The sequence below is a fragment of the Capra hircus genome, chromosome 5, assembly GCF_001704415.2.
Source record: "Capra hircus breed San Clemente chromosome 5, ASM170441v1, whole genome shotgun sequence".
NCBI lineage: Eukaryota > Metazoa > Chordata > Mammalia > Artiodactyla > Bovidae > Capra > Capra hircus.
In genome coordinates, this window is record NC_030812.1 from 112,283,299 (window position 1) to 112,299,980 (window position 16,682).

The 16,682-nt window shown below is 57.2% G+C and overlaps 1 protein-coding gene across 1 annotated transcript in view; it reads right to left on the reverse strand.

Annotated features, from left to right (window-relative positions):
* Nucleotides 1,935-16,682, reverse strand: part of NFAM1 (NFAT activating protein with ITAM motif 1) — a 36,495-nt gene continuing 21,747 nt past the window's right edge. Inside the window, exons 4-6 of the mRNA XM_013964382.2 lie at nt 12,250-12,348; nt 3,755-3,841; nt 1,935-2,388 (exon numbers count right to left, since the gene is read on the reverse strand). Coding sequence (XP_013819836.2) covers nt 2,329-2,388; nt 3,755-3,841; nt 12,250-12,348 — 246 coding nt within the window. The 3' untranslated portion in view covers nt 1,935-2,328. The remainder of the gene's footprint in view (nt 2,389-3,754; nt 3,842-12,249; nt 12,349-16,682) is intronic.

Consider the following 16,682-nt stretch of genomic DNA (forward strand, 5'->3'; position numbering starts at 1 on the left):
CCCAGCAGGGCCTGTGAACCCAGCAGGCCCTGTGAGCCCAGGGGGTGTTCTATGAGCCTGGGGGGATCCTGTGAACCCAGGGGGGTTCCTGTGGGTCCAGGGTGTCCCATGAGCCCGGCGGAGAGTCCTGTGAGCCCAGCAGGTCCCGTGAACCCAGCGGGCCCTTTGAGCCCAGGGGTGGGTTCCTGTGAGCCCAGGGAGGCCCCATGAGTCTGGGGGGCGTCCTGTGAAGCCAGGGGGGTCATATGAGCCCAGGAGGGGGTTCCTGGAAGCCCAGTGGGGGGTCCTGTGAGCCCAGGAGGGGGGTCCCGTGAGCCAGGGGGGGCTCCCATGAGCTTGGGGGCGGGGTTCTTGTGAGCCCAGGGAGGCCCCATGAGTCCAGGGGGGGGGTTCCTGCGAACCCAGGGAGGTCCCATGAGCCCAGGAGGGGGTTCCCATGAGCCCAGGAGGGGGTTCCCATGAGCCCAGGGGGTTCCTGTGAGTCCATAGGGTTCCTGTGAGCCCAGGGAGGTGCTATGAGCCCAGGGGGAGGGTCCCATGAGCCCAGAGGGGGGTTCCTGTGAACCCAAGGGGTGTCCTGTGAGCTCGGGGAGGCACTATGAGCCTGAGGAGAGGGTCCTGTGAGCCCAAAGGGGGTTCTTGTGAGCCCATGGGGTTCCTGTGAGCCCAGATGGGGGGTCCTGTGAGCACATGGGGTTCCTGTGAGCCCAGGGGGTGTCCTGTGAGCTCGGGGAGGCACTATGAGCCTGGGGAGAGGGTCCAGTGAGCCCAGAGGGTTCCTGTGAGCCTGGGAGGCCCCATGAGCCCGGGGGGGAGGGTCCCGTGAGCCCAGAACAGGGGTCCTGTGAGCCCGGGGTGGGGGCCCCTGCTGCCCTAGCAGAGGGGCTGGGGCTTCTTCTGGACGTCGGTCTGTGGCCCCGGCCCCACTTCCCCAGCGCTAACTATCCCTGCAGGGCCTGGGCCGGGGTGAGTACTGGCCTGCTGAGCAGTCGGTGTTGCCCACAACCACCCTTGCAGGCAGGCTGGGGTTTGGGCACCTCTGGGGCAGCCCTGGGTGTGGGGAGGGAGGACAAGCAAGCAGGGGAGGTCAGGAGGGGATTGGGGGGAGCAGGGAGGAGGGCGCCGAGCCTGGCAGCCTGGTGCTCCCCAGCCTCAGCCCTGGTCCGCCCGCGAGATGGGGTGCCGCGGGCGGTGCTGAAGGTGAAATGAGGGGTCACAGGAACACACGCTAGGGCAGCAGAAAGGGCTCAGGATCAGACACTGAGGAGCCGCGGGCCTGAGCTTCTGCCGCACAAAGGGACCCCTCTGTGCTCCCCAGGGACAGCTCCAGGAACCAAGCCATGCAGCTAGGCAGCGATGGACAGGCATGGCCTTGGGCAGCTGGGCAAGCAGGGAAGGGACTGGTCTGCCCCAGTCCGCAGGGGGCAGGGCTGGAGCCTAAGGCAGCTGAAGAGGAGGAGGAGGGTGGGGTGGGGACAGGCCAGGCGGAGGGGGGCTCCGGGGAACAGGGCTGCAGGGTGGACGGAGGCACCACTGAGGCCCTGGGGGTGGGGAGCTTTGAGGAAGGGGGCGTTGGGAGGCAGCAGTTGGCACGCTGAGTGTCGGGGGCAGGCTGAAGGGTAAATAACCTTGGGGTCCCCGTGGGGGGAGGCAGAGAGCGTCAGTCTGTCCGGCCCCTGTCTTGCCAGCACCCTCCTCCCTGCCCCCTGATGCCCAGATCTCCTTCCTCACTTGCATGTGCCCTGACCCTCCCAGCCCCAGGCCCCCAGACCGATGACCACATCCTGGGCCTCCAGCTCGGTCTCCCAGCCCAGCCTCCGCATGGTTCATTCTTGCTCACACCCCGTACCTCCCACGCTGGCCCCCGGTTCCATTTGCACAGCTGCTCTGTCTTTGGCCCAACAGGGCAGCGGGTAAGGGGTGGGGGCCTTTTGTATAGTTGCTCTTTTATTCATCTACTCTGCGTGTGCACACAGTACTGGGTCCCCGCTGGAACCTCCTGGTGGCTCAGGCTGGTGCAAGAGAGCCCAAGCGTCCCTAGAGGGTGAGGAGGGCCCCAGGGATGGGAGGTGTCCAAGAGAGCCCTTGGAGACGGAGGGAGTGCCCACCTGCAGAGGGAACAGCTTGGGCAAAAGCCTGGAGACGTGGCACACTTGAGGGGCATGACTGGGCTGCGGAACAGGCGTGGGGGCCAGCCTCGTAAATGTGGGGGTGAGGTGAGGGGGTACCCTGCAGCCGCACTTCCAATACAGATCAAGTTCCCTGGAGGGAGAGGCTTCCCCAGGGCCTCTGATCCAGGGCGAGACCTGTGGGCAGGCAGAGCTCATCCTAGAGATTTTCATAGACCAGGTTAAATTCACCATCACCCTCAAATTTATGCTGTTTCTCCTGGAAAGGAAAAAAGAAAGAAATGAACAGTAGGGAGGGGAAAGATAAATTTGCACTAATTTAGTTTTGGGCAAAGGCAGACAAATAGATGGCTTTCTAAGTAGCTTTGACCGGGAGCCCTATTCTTGTCCCCAGGCCCACCTCACCAGCCTCCTCTCCTGTCCTCCCACCCCACGCCTGCTCTCTGCCCTCCAGCCCCACAGGCCTCTTCTTTCCTGCCTTAGGCCTCTCCAGATGGTCATCTCTCCTCTTGGGGTGCTCCCAGGACCCTATCTGTTCCCCGATGACCTCCTCCTCACTCTACAGAGCTCAGCTCAGCACGCCAAGAGGCCCCTCCTCAACTCTGGGCTAGTCCCTCCCCAGAGCCCACTGTTCACAGATGTTTCTGTGTGTCTGTAAGAATCCATGACCCTGTTCCTGCAGACCCGAGGATGCTGGGGAACTGGAACAGCGTCTAGTTGTCCTGGTCAGGACCTCAGGGCCTGTCATACAGTGGTCACTCCCTGGGATGGCCCAGACAACCTTGGGGGTCCCAAGGTGGGGAAGCCTTGCCTCCAGTCACAGCCTAGTTCAGAGATGACCGTAGAAAGAGCTTTGAGAATAGGAGATTCAACAGAGTCAGCCTCTGCTAGGGGGCCCAAGCACCTGCCCCCCTCACTTCCTGATGGTTCTTCCAAGGTGCCCAGCCACGGTCCTTGAGACCCTTGTACTTGATGGTGTCCAGAGCTCTGGTATAGATGCTACTTAACTTGGAACTCATTTGAATTCATGGGCAGTTGGTTTTGCAGGAAACTGTCATGCACCCACTTGACAGATGAGCAGACTGAGGTTTAAGAGAGACTCATGATGGAGGGATGTGCCTTAGACCCCTTCATGATAATAATAAAGTCCTGTCCAGGCTTGCCCCGGCTGCCACCAGCACAGTCCCCAGCCACCTTCAGCCTGGGGACAGCAAGAAGCCTCACACCCCTGCCTGACTGACGGGCATAGACACTCCACCGTGCCCAGTGGTGGTTACGCTTGCTCCCTTGCATGGCGCCTACTGGGTCGCAGCACCATCTGTGATCCTCATGGCAAGTCTAGGAGGTGAATGCTCTCAGGGTCCTCAGTTTACAGATGTGGGCACAGAGGTTAGCCCCTTGGCCAGGGTGGCAGAGCTGGAAAGGGGTGGTGCCGGGGTAGGGGGTAAACCCACCAGGCCTCCTAAGTACCAGATCAGCCGCCTCAGGGGAGGGCTCTGCTTCAGCAGCGGGTGGCTCACGCCCCACCCTCGGTACATGGCGGGCGCTTCCCAGAGGAGGGGAAGTGGAAGGAGGACACGTGGAGGGAGAGGAGGAGCCAGGCTCGCTGCCCCGACCCTGCGTACCTGGGAGAGCAGGCCCTGGGAGGTGGGCGGGCTGCCGGCTTCACCCTGGATGCTGTCGTAGACCTGGGACTCGCGGCGCTGCAGGTCCTGCAGGAGACCCGGGAGGTCAGGGGACGCCCACGGCGCCCAGTCTCACTCCTCTCGGTCACACAGCCGCACCTTTGCGCCCACCGTTCCCTCTTGGAGCCATCTCACCCCTCCCCAGTTTGCACAGTGCCACGCCTCTGGGTGCTCCCTGCCACGCCCTCCCACCACCTCAAGCCTCTCATGGAGCCTGTGCTCAGCCCGGAGGGCTCTCCAGGCCTCCAGCTCGCTGGCAAGAGGAAAGGCCCAGGCCCACACCAACTGTCCCTGCCTGTCCTTAGGGCCTTGGGCACCTGGCAGCCAGCAGTCCCCCGACGTGACTCCCATGGCCAAGGCTGCAACAGGAGCTCTGCGAACATCCCCCCTCACTCCCTGGACCAAAGCCCCTGGGAGGGTCCCACTCATCCCTCCACCCCTCTAGGTCTCCCTTGACCCCTCCCGCCAGCCTGTGCTCACAGAGGACCTAGGCTCACACCGGAATCACACTCCTCTCCCACAGAGGGGCTTGATCTGTCTCTAGGTCACCGCAGCCGCGGTTGGGACCCTTGGAGAACAGCCCTGAATGAGCTGTGGTGAGGGGCTCCTCACTCACCTGGGTGTGTGTCTTAGGGCCCCACTGACTCTTGGTCCAGCTATGAACAGCCTGACCAGAGGCCTCAGGATGGTATTAATAAAAAGAAACAATTTCTTGTTTGAAATCAGGCAAGATTAGGCTCAACTCTCAGCTCTGACATCTGCCAGCCACAGGCAACCGGGAGCCTTCCTGTGCCTCAGTTTCCTCATCTGTAAAATGGGGATAACTGTCCATCTTGCAGGCTCAGTGGATGATTATATGAGATATTGTGCACAAAGGGCCCAGCACAGGGTCTAGTGAGTCACATGTGCTTAATAACGATTGAATGATCATCAAGGGGGGCTTGGTGCCTCCCTGCCCTCTCTGCAGTCACAGCCTAGACCCTTGCTCAGACCCTGATGGGCACCAGGGTGGATGCTACTCCTTGGGGGTTGTTGGAGCAGAGCCACCAACAGCCTAAGCAAGAGGCAGGAACCTTTCCTTCCCACGTGTACATGTCATATGGATGCCGGCTCGTTGCCAAGGAGGTGGTTTCCCTGGCAACAGGCAAGCAGGGGTTGCTGAGGAAGGCTGGAGAGACAGGTGGTACTCTGAGGCAAGAGAAGGGAGGGGAGGTAAAGAGGGGTGGGAGGAGGCTCCAAAGAGCAGGGCATGAAAACCTGTGTAATAAGCCATTTGGCACTGGGGAGACCCTCACTTCAAGGGCATCACACACAGGGATGGCAAGTCTGCCCAGAGACCTCCAAGTCAGAAAGAGGGAGGGTCTTGGAAAAGGGGCTTCTGACCTGCCTGTGGGAGCAGGGAGGCCCCAGGGAGGAGCCCCAGCTTCAGTGAAAGGCATCTTCTGAGACCTGCTCTGGCCTGTTGGGCTCTCATGCCTGCCCAAAGCACCAGCCACCTCCGGCAAGCCTGACACACGGGGTGTGGGTCTCCCCAGCGGCCCTGGGCCCCCAGCCTCCATCCACCCAGTCCTGGATCTCTGAAGATCTGACAGCCGCCCTCCCACCAAGCTGGATGTTCCTGGTCACAGAGAGAAGCAAGAAAAAGGACCTCTCTGCCGATATGCTGGCAGAAGACCAGATCTCGGGCCCCTCAGAGGGTCCCCTCAGGTCCAGTGCCCATGGGCCGCCCACCACATATCAGCCCAGAGACGCCCGGAGCTGTCTGAGGTCTCACAGCTCCTCCTGCCCTCTGTGATGTGTGCTCCCACCGGCCTGGGCACGCAGCTAAGTGATTTCCAAGCCAGAGAAGAGCATCCTGACCCGGGGCCCTGCAGGCCTCTGACCCACCCAGGCGGCGGTCAGGCTGTGGACGGGAGCGGCTGCAGGGCTGGGGAAAGGGCGGCTGCAGGAGCTGCTGCCAATTAGCAGCTGCTGAGAGAAGCCTGCGACAAGCCCTGACCTGCTGGGCGGCATCTGCATGCCGGCTGTGACCTGCATCAGCAGGCTGTGAAATGCAGGCCACCTTGTCAACAGGACACCTTCTTGGCCTTCCAGGGATGGGTGATGGGGGCTGCCTCCGTCCGCGGGGAGAGGGCCAGGCCTCTGAACCGGCTGCCGGGCTGGGCTAGGCTGACGCTGTGCTGCCACGGCTGGCCTGGACAGCGCTGGGGTGGGCCGCGCTGCTGTGTTGTGCTTTGGGCTGAGGCTGGGCCGGGCTGAGCCACTTGTCTGGGATCCAGGCCCCCCGAGTCCTTTGTCTCCTGCCGCCCTCTATGGACAGTGGTGCTGAGCTGAGTGGTCATCAGCCCTGGTAGAGGGGTGAAGTCAGCGCCGAGGCCTTTGTCCGGGTGGGCTGAGGTCTGCAGTCAGCAGCCCTGAGCCAAGACCTAATCTGAGGGTCCTGGACATTGATTCCCCTAGTAATACCCACACCTGTCATCAAGGAAACACAAGAGCTATGTCTCATGGACACCTGAGAGTTGCCTGATGCCCTCTGGGGGCTTCCCTTATGGCTCAGCTGGTAAAGAATCTGCCTGCAATGCGGGAGACCTGGGTTCGATTCCTGGGTTGGGAAAAACCCTTGGAGAAGGGAAAGGCTACCCACTCCTGTATTCTGGCCTGGAGAATTCCATGGACTGTAAAGTCCATGGGGTTGCAAAGAGTCGGACACGACTGAGCGACTTTCACTCACTTCACTCTTGGGGCAGATCTGGGAGCCCTGCTCAGCAAGGAGGGATACTCAGGAGAGACAGAGCACTTCTGCTCTAGGTCAGGATCCTGGCATGTCTGAAGTGAACGGCCCATGGTGCTAACGGGAGTCCGGGAAGGCAGGGCTGGGCTAGGCCTCCAGTGAAGGCCTCACGTGCCAGCTGAGGAGCTGGCAGTGGGGCGTCACTGGAGGTTTCTGGGTGGGAAGCAACGGCATCAGGGGTGTGCTGGAAAGGCCCCTCTTCCTGCCAGGAGGAGCAGGAGGGCTGGAGGCTGAGCGCGAGAATGAGGGCGCTGGGCCAGACGGAAGTTGGAGCAGAGCTGAGGGGAGGCATCCAGATGCTCCTGGGACATGTGAAACTACAACGCTGACACCCCACGTTCACCATGGAGTGCCCACTCTGCCCAGCACAGAGCCCCCAGGGAACCCCAGGCACCCGGGAGCTAAGAGCGGGCCTCCACTCAGCTGACTGCTGAGCGCCTGCTATGTGCTGGGCCCTGGGGTCCCAGACAGACCACAGTCAGAAAGCAAACAGTGGCCGTAAGGGCCACGGAGAGACCTGGAGAAGGAAGGGAAGGAGGCTGGGTCACGGCGGGGACAGGTGGGGAGGTTGGGGTGGGGGTGAGGAGGTCAGAAAGGCCTCCCTGCAAAGGTGCCCCCTGAGCAGGGAGATGGGAGCGAGGGAGGGGCCCCACAACAGCTCCAGACAGAACCTCGGAGCGGGGGCGGGGGGGCACACACAGCCAACACAAAGGCCCCCCCCACAGGGCGGAGCAGGGCAAGCCTGGTATGTCTGCAGAAAAGCATGGAGACCAGTGTGCCGGAGCGAGTGAGTGCCCCGGCGGGAGGGCCTGTGGGCAGAGCTCTCAAAGAAAAGTCAGGGCTCCAGTGCCCACTCTGAGTGAGACAGGAATCCACCTCACTAGACGGTCGTGAGTGTGATCCGCAGACCTCCAGCTCCAGGGATCAAAAGCACTGACCCAGGGCCCGGCTGCTGGGCTCTGAGACCCAGCGTTCGTGTGCACAGAGGCCACAGCCCCGTGGGCTGCCCCAGCCAGTGGCTGAGCCCGGCAGGGATGCCATCCCTGCCTCTCCCACCCTGGGAGACCCCCGGGCCCCTCTGACCGGGCTCCCAGGGGCCTTGCTGAAGCGTCCGTAGGCTGCGCGCAGGTCAGCAAGTCCTCTCCGCCTTCCTTCGCCCTTTCCTTTACCCAGAACCAGACCTACATCAGCTCTCCCAGTCATTTCCATTTGCTCTCACAGGTGGTCCCCGAATACCACTATCACGCATTTACTCCTGCCCTGGTGTCTGCTTCTCAGAGGCCCGAGGCTCACCAAGGGCTCAGAGCAGAGAGGGATGGGACCTATGTTTGGAGGGGGTGACTCCGCTGCTGCTGATCGGAGCACAGACAGTGGGGCTAGGGTAATCACGGGCCAGCTGATCAGAAACCAATTGCAGGGGTTCCAGGGGTTCCAGTTCCCTGGTGGTCCAGTGGTTAAGACTCCATGTTCCCAACACAGGGGCCCAGGTTCAGTCCCTGGTCGGGGCACTACATGCCACAGCTAAGACCCAACAAAGCCAAATACAAGAAAGAGAGAGAGAGAGAAAGGAAGGGAGAAAGGAGGAGAACCCAAATGGAGGGCTCCAGGCAAGAAATGGTGGTGGTTCCCACCAGCGTCAGGCCTGGAGGGGTGGGAAGATTCAGATTCCGGATACGTCTGGAGTTAAGTCGTGCTGATGGACCTGACGGGAGCAGCAGTGCAAGGAGAGAAGGAAAGGACAGCTCCCGAATGTTTAGCCTGAGCAGGAGGAAGGGTGGCGTGGTCATCCTCTGCATCAGGAGGACTGCGGGAAGAGGCAGTTCCACGGGTGAAGAACCGGAGGCTGGTCTGAGAGAGAAGCTGATGAGGGGTCCCAATAGAGCTGGTTCCAGTGTTCAGAGGAGGTGTCTGGGCTGGACATAGAAATGAGGGAGCTGTCAGAGTGTAGACGGTCTCAAAAGGTTGAGGCTGCATGAAATCACCCAGGGAGGGGAGAGAAGCTCAAAGAGAAAGGGCTCCAGGCCTGGATTCCAACGTTTAGAGGTCAGGATTCCTCTGGTTTCTAAGAAGGAACCAGTGAAGGAGGCTGAGGATGTATGGCGGTGAGTCAGAGAGGCATCACGGGAGGGTGGAATGTTCTGGAAGCAAGTAGAGAAAGTGTGTCCAGGAGGAGGGAGCGCTTGCTGGCCTCAGACACCACAGCTCACCAAGGAAGAGGAGGACCCAGAGGGCCACTGGGTTTAATATCATGGAGGCCAACAGCGACCTTGAGAAGGAAGGCTTTGGTGGGCAGAGAGAACAGGTGGGCAGAAAGCCTGACTAAGTGGATCAGAAAGGAAAGAGAGAGAGAAACTGAAGACAGAATTTTGACAGACCTGTTAACAGGAGTCGTGGAAAAAGAGCAGGGTCACTGGAGGGGCTGTGGGCTCAAAATGAGAAACTGAAGATAGAGGAAATCGTAACATGTTTGCAAACTGTAAATGGAAAACTACATCAGCCCTGTGTCACAGCTTATGGAACCAAGGCTTAGAAAGTTTTAAGTCACAGAACTCATGAGCAAAAAAACTAAGCTTTGCAGCCCAGTCTCTCAGGCTAAATCTAAATCCATGCTCCTTAATTGGTCAATTTTCACAGACAAACACACACACACATGAATTGCAGCAGGATAGCCTTTTTTTTTTTGGTCACAATATATCATGAGCATTTTTTCATATGAATAAAAAGTAAAAATTAACATAATTAGAAGGAGAAATATACAATCTACAATCATATGGGCAGATTTTAACTTGATTCACTCAACATCTAATAGACAAAAAGCCCATAAAGAAATGGCATACTTTAACAACACAATCAATAAGCTTGACCTCTCTATCACAAAGAACACTCACTCACTCAGCCATGCACAATGCAAGTTCTTTTCAAATGCATTTGAAATGTAAGCTGACCTAAAGCAGATCTCTAAAGACCTCAGAGGATTGAAATCATACAGAAGATATTCTCTGATCACAATAGAATTAGTAAGGAATAAAAAACAATTAAACTAGAAAATAATTAAACATTTGAAAATCAAGCAAAGCAATTCTAAATAACTCATGGGGGAGGAAGGAAACCTCAGTGGGAAATTTAAACTGAACAATAACGAAAATATGGCATATCAAAATTTGTGGGATGCAGCTAAAGCCACTTTAAAGGAAAGTTCATAGCTTTAAGTGCATGAATTAGGAAAGATGGAAGATTGAAAATTAGTGATCAAAGTATCCAAACAAAATGGAGTAGAGGGACTTTCCTGGTGATCCAGTGGCTAAGATTCCACGCTCCCAATCCTGGGGGTTGAGTTCAATCCCTGGTCAGGGAATAGATCCTACCTGCTGCAACTAAGGGTTCGAGCGCCACAACTAAGGATCCTGCATGTCACAGCTAAGACCCAGTGCAGCCAGATAAATAAATACAACAAAAGAGAGAAAGAAAGTAGAGAGGGGACATACACACAGGTCTCTCCCTGTCCACCACTCCTGTTCACCATCACTGTCTGAGGCAGTGCAGTAAGACAAGAAAATAAGAAATACAAGGTCTGAAGGTTAACAAGAAAGAAAGGAAACTTCCATCATTCATAGATGGCATGGCTGGGTCCACAAAGAATACAACGGAATGGACAGAGAAAGGATTAGAGTTAGTGAGTTCAGCAAGGTTGCTCTTTATATAGTCAACATACAAAAATAAATCATATAAAAAATAACCAGTCATATCTCAACTTTCCAGCAATAGACAATTAGAAAATAAAATGGGAACAACACGCCCAGAGCCCCATTATGAGTGTTAATGAGATGACAGGTGTACCACAGCTCCAGGCATGCAGGGAGTACTCACCAAACGACCCCTGACATCATCGTCATGCTTGTCCATGTCATTCTTACCTGCCCAGGTCCAACCCTAGCCACTAGGGACAGGTCTCAAGGGCTAGCAGAGTCTGTGGACCCTCTCCCCAGCTCCCCTCCAGCCTTAAAGCCTCTTGAACCACCCAGCAACCTGGCAGGGCCATCAGACCTCTTCCCCACACTCCAGCAAAGTTAGCCTGAGTCTCAAAGAAGTCTAAACACAGGCAAGAAAGATGCTCCATGCAAAAGTGATTCTCTTCCATTAAAAATAACCTTGGAGAAGGATATTTATTCATGTGAAAAGATGTTCATGAGATATTGTAACATGAACAAAAGTAGCGGTACTACTCCAATTTTCTTTAAAAAAATGTGTGTGTGTGAGTGTGTGTATGGGTCTCTCGGTATGTGTTTACAGAAAAGACTGCAAGGTATAGAAGTCAATGTTAGTAGTATTTATCCTGGAAGAAGATAGGTTTAGGATGATGGTTATTTTCTTCTATTTGATATATATAGAAAGATCGTGTGTGTGTGTGTGTGTGTGTATGTGTGTGTATGGAGAGAAAGAAATGTTTTTATTTAACAGCTGATATCAGAATTCCTCCTAGGGAAAATACTATGATAAGTTGCCGGGAGAAAAGAGACTATGGGGAAGTCTGGGGCCCCGTGGGAAGCAGTGGCTGCTGGAAATCCCCTGGAGTGGGAGTGGGGGCAAGGCTCTGGGAAAGCTGGCAGTGTTGTGTCCCCTTTGGGGCCATCAGTGCTGCCCTGAAGGAACCCTGTCTTTGCCTCATCCCCATCTACCTCATCCTTGATAATCAGGGTCATATTCTGAACACCCTCTGTGTGGGGATTTTTGGACATTGAGGAAAGATCCGTGTTTCATGTACGGGTCAGGGTGGTGGGTACAGGAACAGCTGGAGCTCGTACAGGCAGAGTCCCAGAACATCCCCTGGGGGCCCCTGCAGGACCCCTGGCATGGCTGTGCACCTCCCAGGTGTGGAGCCAAGACCCGCACCTGGCGGGACCTGAAGGTCCCGTAGAGTTGAGACCGCAGCTGACATTGGGTAGCCTTTATTCTTCGCTTTCTCGACAATGAGCATATGTTCCTCATTCAGCTAAAATAGACGCAACTGGAAAGGAATGTCTGTTGGCATCCCAGCCCCTGGGCAGAGTGGCCACGTGTAGACCAGGTGGGCAGGCCCTGCTGGGCAACAAACAGCACCTCTGCTTGGCTGTAAGGACATAAAACAATGCGCGTGCATGTGTGCATGTGTATGTGTGTGTGCGTGGTGTGTGTGTGTGTGGTGGGGAAGGGGATGGTGAAGAACTGAAACTCCTTGCTCTGTTTAGGGTGTGGGACACTGCCCGACCTTTTCCTCTTTTTGTGATTCTTCTTGTTGCTCCAATGTTGTTTGTGCAATAAAAACAGGAAGGAGTTGGTGAGCTGGTCACTGTCACTTGGTCAGACGGAGGAAATTTCTTCACTCCTCACCACTGTGCCCTGGCCGCCCCCTTGTTCCAGAAGTGGAGGGGCGTGCCAAGGAGGGCACCGAGAGGCGCCTCCCATCTACGAGTCTGCCAGGGGCCAGGGCCACAAACCCGTAACCCCGGTTCACCTTCACAGAAATCCCACAGGGCGGGAATATTGGTCCCCAGTTCACAGATGAGGAAGCAGAGGCTCGGACTTCACAGAGAAGTCACGTAGCTGGAACTCTCACTGAGCCAGGGAACCAGTCCCCGAGTCAGGCCTCAGGGGCTGGAGGACTCACCGTGTAGACGGAGTCTGATGGAGGCTGCCCCGGGCTGCTGGTGGCACTGGGACGCGGGCACTTCTTGGCAACGTGCTTCCACAGAGCCCACATCTGTCTCTGGGGGAAAGGAATCAGGGTCGTCAAGCTGGGCAGGGACCAGCAGCTCCCCTCCTCCCCAGACCCCACTAGACCCCACAGAGGAAAGGCTGGCAGATACCCATGAGGCCACTTGGAAACTGATCACTCAGCACCTTCCACCCACCTTCTCCCGAGAAGCGTGGCAAATACCCTTAATGCGTGCATGCATGCTAAGTCACTTCGGTCATATCTGACTCTTTGCGACCCTGTGGACTGCAGCCTCCCCAGGCTCCTCTGTCCATGGGATTTTCCAGGAAAAAATACTGGAGTGGGTTGCCATGCTCTCCTCCAGGGGATCTTCCAGACCCAGGGATCGAACCTCCATCTCTTATGTCTCCTGCATTGGCAGGCGTTCTTTTTTTTTTTAACCACTTGTGCCAACTGGGACACCCAAGACCTACATCAAATCACTCACCTGCCCAAGGATACTGGAAACGATAAAGATTCTGTCAAGGTACCCCGCCCACCACACAGGGCCTGGTTCTGGGGAGGTGGGTGCTGCAGGGCACAGGGCCAGCAGGGAGACAGGGTCCCCGGCTACAGGGCCGACTACTGAAGAGGGCTGCTGAGTGAGCACCAGCCAGACCAGGTGTCCAGTCCTCTCTGTCCCTCATGGACTCTGCCTTCACCCCCAGTCTGGACGTCACTTTCTCCAGCAATCACCCTCCTTTGATAGAATGTTGCACACATTCAGGGAACCGACGAGGAAGTAAGTGCTTGCCATGTGGGTGTCGCTTAGGTGGCCCTTGGGCAATATCACACACTCGCCAGGCACCTCTAGTGAACCAGGCAACGTGGACACGGGGGCCCCATCCCTGCCCTCCGGAGCTTAGGACCCAGTGGAGAGGTGGACGATGAACCAGCAGTTTTCCCAAGCGTGGTTCCTGCGCTGACCGACAGAGACAGAGCCTCTGGCTCATGAGAAGAAACAAGCGCCTAGCCCGGCAGAAAGGGCTGTTAGAGACCTGAAGGCTGGGGCTTCCCTGGTGGTCCAGGAGTTGAGAATCCACCTGCCAATGCAGGGGAAGCGGGAAGAACCCACGTGCTGCACACGCCGTTGAACCTAGAGCCTGCTCTCGGCAGCTAGAGAAAGCCCAAGCACGGCAACGAAATCCCAGCGCAGCCAAAGATTTTTTTTAAGTCCTCTTAGTTTGGAAGAGAGGAAGGAGAGGAAGAGGCAGCAGCAGGTGCCAGGGCCTGAAGGTCTCGAGAAATGAAAAGATGGTCAGCGTGGTCAGAGACGCAAACCTGCCTGGGATGGATCAGGGCGGCTGTGCTGGGCTGCGAGCAGAGGGTGGATGGTGGAAGAGGTCTGAAGGCTGCAAGCAGGACACACTAGGATCAGAAGGTGGTTTCAGAAAGCTTGTGCTGGGTGCTGCAAGAGACTCTAGTGGTCGAGGATGCGGGGGCGGTGGGGTGGGTGGGGGCCTTCCGGGAGGCGGGGGCTCTGGGAGCGGAGGCCGTGCAGAGGCAGGAGGAGGCTGTCCTCACGCCCCCCTCTCATCGCAGGCACCGTGCTGCCAACAGTGGAGCAACAACAGCCTCATCTCGGGGCAGGAGCTAATTAAAAACCCTGGCCGCCTGCCAGTCCCCAGCCCATTTACTTGGGATTAGCTCTCGAGAGCTACTTAACTCTCAGGCAGAAGCCAGCGCCATCCCGTCACAGCATAATGGCTCAGGACTAGGACGGAGCCTCACTGGGTGCCAGGTGGGGCTCTAAATGCGTGACCTGCCTGCCCTCCTGCGCCCCTTGACAAATCTGCAAGACCAGTCTTCACACGGCATCCCTGTTCCACACAGGAGGCTGTGAAGGCTCAGAGAGGGCTGGTAACTTGCCCAAGGCCACAGAGCCAGAAGCGGCAGGGGCAGGATTTGAACCCAGGTCTGTGTGATTGACCAAGATGCTGCCCTGACAATACCTGGGGTTTTGGCTCTTCTGGGATGTGTAGGTCTCCCAGACAGACAGGGGCAGACATTCAGGCAGCACTTTACAGTTTACAAAGAATTCTAGGACTTATTCTTGCTAAGTCTCCAAGTAAGTCACGTCCAACTCCTTGCCACCTCATCGACTGCAGCATGCCAGGCTTCCCTGTCCTTCTCTGTCTCCTGGAGTTTGCTCAGATTCATGACCATTGAGTCAATGATGGTGTCTAACCATCTGTCATTGTTACTTAATTCTCATAATTGCCTGAGGAAGTGGGCATGGAGTTCCTGCTTTCCAGAGGGGGAAACTGAAGTTTGTCCAGCTTGTCGGTGACTGCTTGGATCAAACCCAGGTGCCCTGTTCTCAAATCAAGTGCCCCTCCTCTGTACCACCTGCTTCACTGCCAAAGCTGGTGGGTGTGGGCTCATGGGCAGGGGCTCTCCCGGACTTCTTGGTGACAAGACCCAGGTAGGTCTGGCCTCGTGGTGCTCCACTGAGGCTGGGGGTGGGGGAGGGCGGTGAGGCCACTAGGAAGGTAAAAGACATTGTGGGGTCACGAGAAGGAGTCCAAGTCTGCCAGGGGTGGGGACGGACTTCTCAGAGCTTGCTTGTCTGTCCAAAGACAGGCGTGGAGCATGAGAAAGAATCCAGGTCCTGGAGACAGTGCCTTGTGTTATGGTGGAAGTGATGCTCCCTGGAGCCAGCCTTGCCCCGTTCAGGTGCCCCGTCCCAGACCATCAGCATGTACCCTCCTGACTGTGATTTTCAAACGAGTAAACCGTTCAGCTGCTCAGGAAATCTGTAAAGCCTCCGTTTCCCGCTCTGTAAGGCGGGAGCAATACTGTCACCTTGCCCACCTCTCAGCCTGGCCACCGCGGGCTCATCTTTCAGGTCTCAGCGCTTACTCACTCCATCATCCCTTTCACGAACTCTGTGAGTCAGGCTCCCCCAGACACCAAGTCTGGGGCTTCTTTCTGGGGCTTCCACTCTGGTGAGGGGAGAGGCGGTGACACAGAAACAAGGCTGTGTGGGGCAGAGTGAGAAGAAGCAAGAGGAAAACAGGGAGACCCGTATTCTGGGCGAGGGGTGACGGAGGCCTGGGCTGGGGGTTGCGGGATGGGCCCAGGGATCAGCCATGGTGGTGGCGGGGAGACAGGCACAGCACCAGGGCTTCCGGTCTGAACATCTGCTGGCGTGGTGCTACTTGCTGGGATGATGCTAGCTGATGGGGACTAAGGAGCGCTGTTCCCAAGGTGGGTGCGGATGCCCGTGGGCACTTGCACGGAGAAGATGTGATCTGGAGCGCGGGGAGGGCTCAGGGCAGCCACACTAGGTGGGGTTGTAATCCCTAGAGCGTAGCAGTCATGGAAGAGTATAGACAGATGAGGGGAGCTCTGAGGAAGGGACCTGGGACGTGCTGACATACAGAGGCCACAGAAATGTGGGTGACCTAGCACACGGCTCCCCTGGGGAGTCCAGAACCAAGGATGGAGTGCGCCATGGAGGAGGGAGACCTGCTGTGTCTGAAGCCCCGCAAGGATGAGGACGGACCAACATCGGAGGCTGCCTGCTCCAGGAAGCCCACCTCGCCCTCACGCTGAGTGGGAGCCCTCGAACCCGCTTGCAGGACAGGACTCATCTACCTCTTCTGAGTCGGTAGCTCCCAGCTTTGATGCGTTTATCAGATGTGCTCCTGGGGTCCTCTGTCCCTTTTCCTCCTCGGCCTCCGAGGCGGGCCGGGTAGCCTGTATCTGGCCGGGGACCCTGCTGCGTGCTTTGTTCCTGTACTCAGCTCAGGGTTCAAATCATGCGGGCCAACCAGTTCTGGGGCAGCATCTACAGGGTCCACATCCGGATTTAGACGCAGCTCCAGGGAACTCTGGGGAATTCTTCGGCGGCACAAACCCCGCGGCAGCTCCCGGCCCTCTGAGTCCTCTCCCCTCCGAGTCCTCTCCCCTTCAAGGCTGGGCTCTCACCCCAGCGCCCCAAGTGCACAGACAACAGCAAGAGGTGCCCTGCACTGTGCTCCCACGGGGCCAGGCACCCACTGGCATCTGGCCAATGAGGTCTCGCCCACCTTTTCAGATGGAGGAGGGGATCTGTCCTTAACCCCATTTCTGGAGGAGAAAACTGAGGCCCAGAGAGGGTGGAAACTTGACAAGAGGGCAGGGGGTGCCTCTGTCTTGCTTTCCACTAGGTCTGGCACTTAGGCCAGAGCCTGGCACACACTAGACACTCAGCAGCTGTTCCTGGGAAGGAGGGGAGGGAAGGCGGAAGGGCGCGGGGAAGGAGGTAGTGACCTCCTTCGTGACCTCCTACTCTGCCCCATGGCCTCCCTGGCTTCACTGGACACTGAGATCCAATCATTAAAATCCCCCCTTTTTTTTTT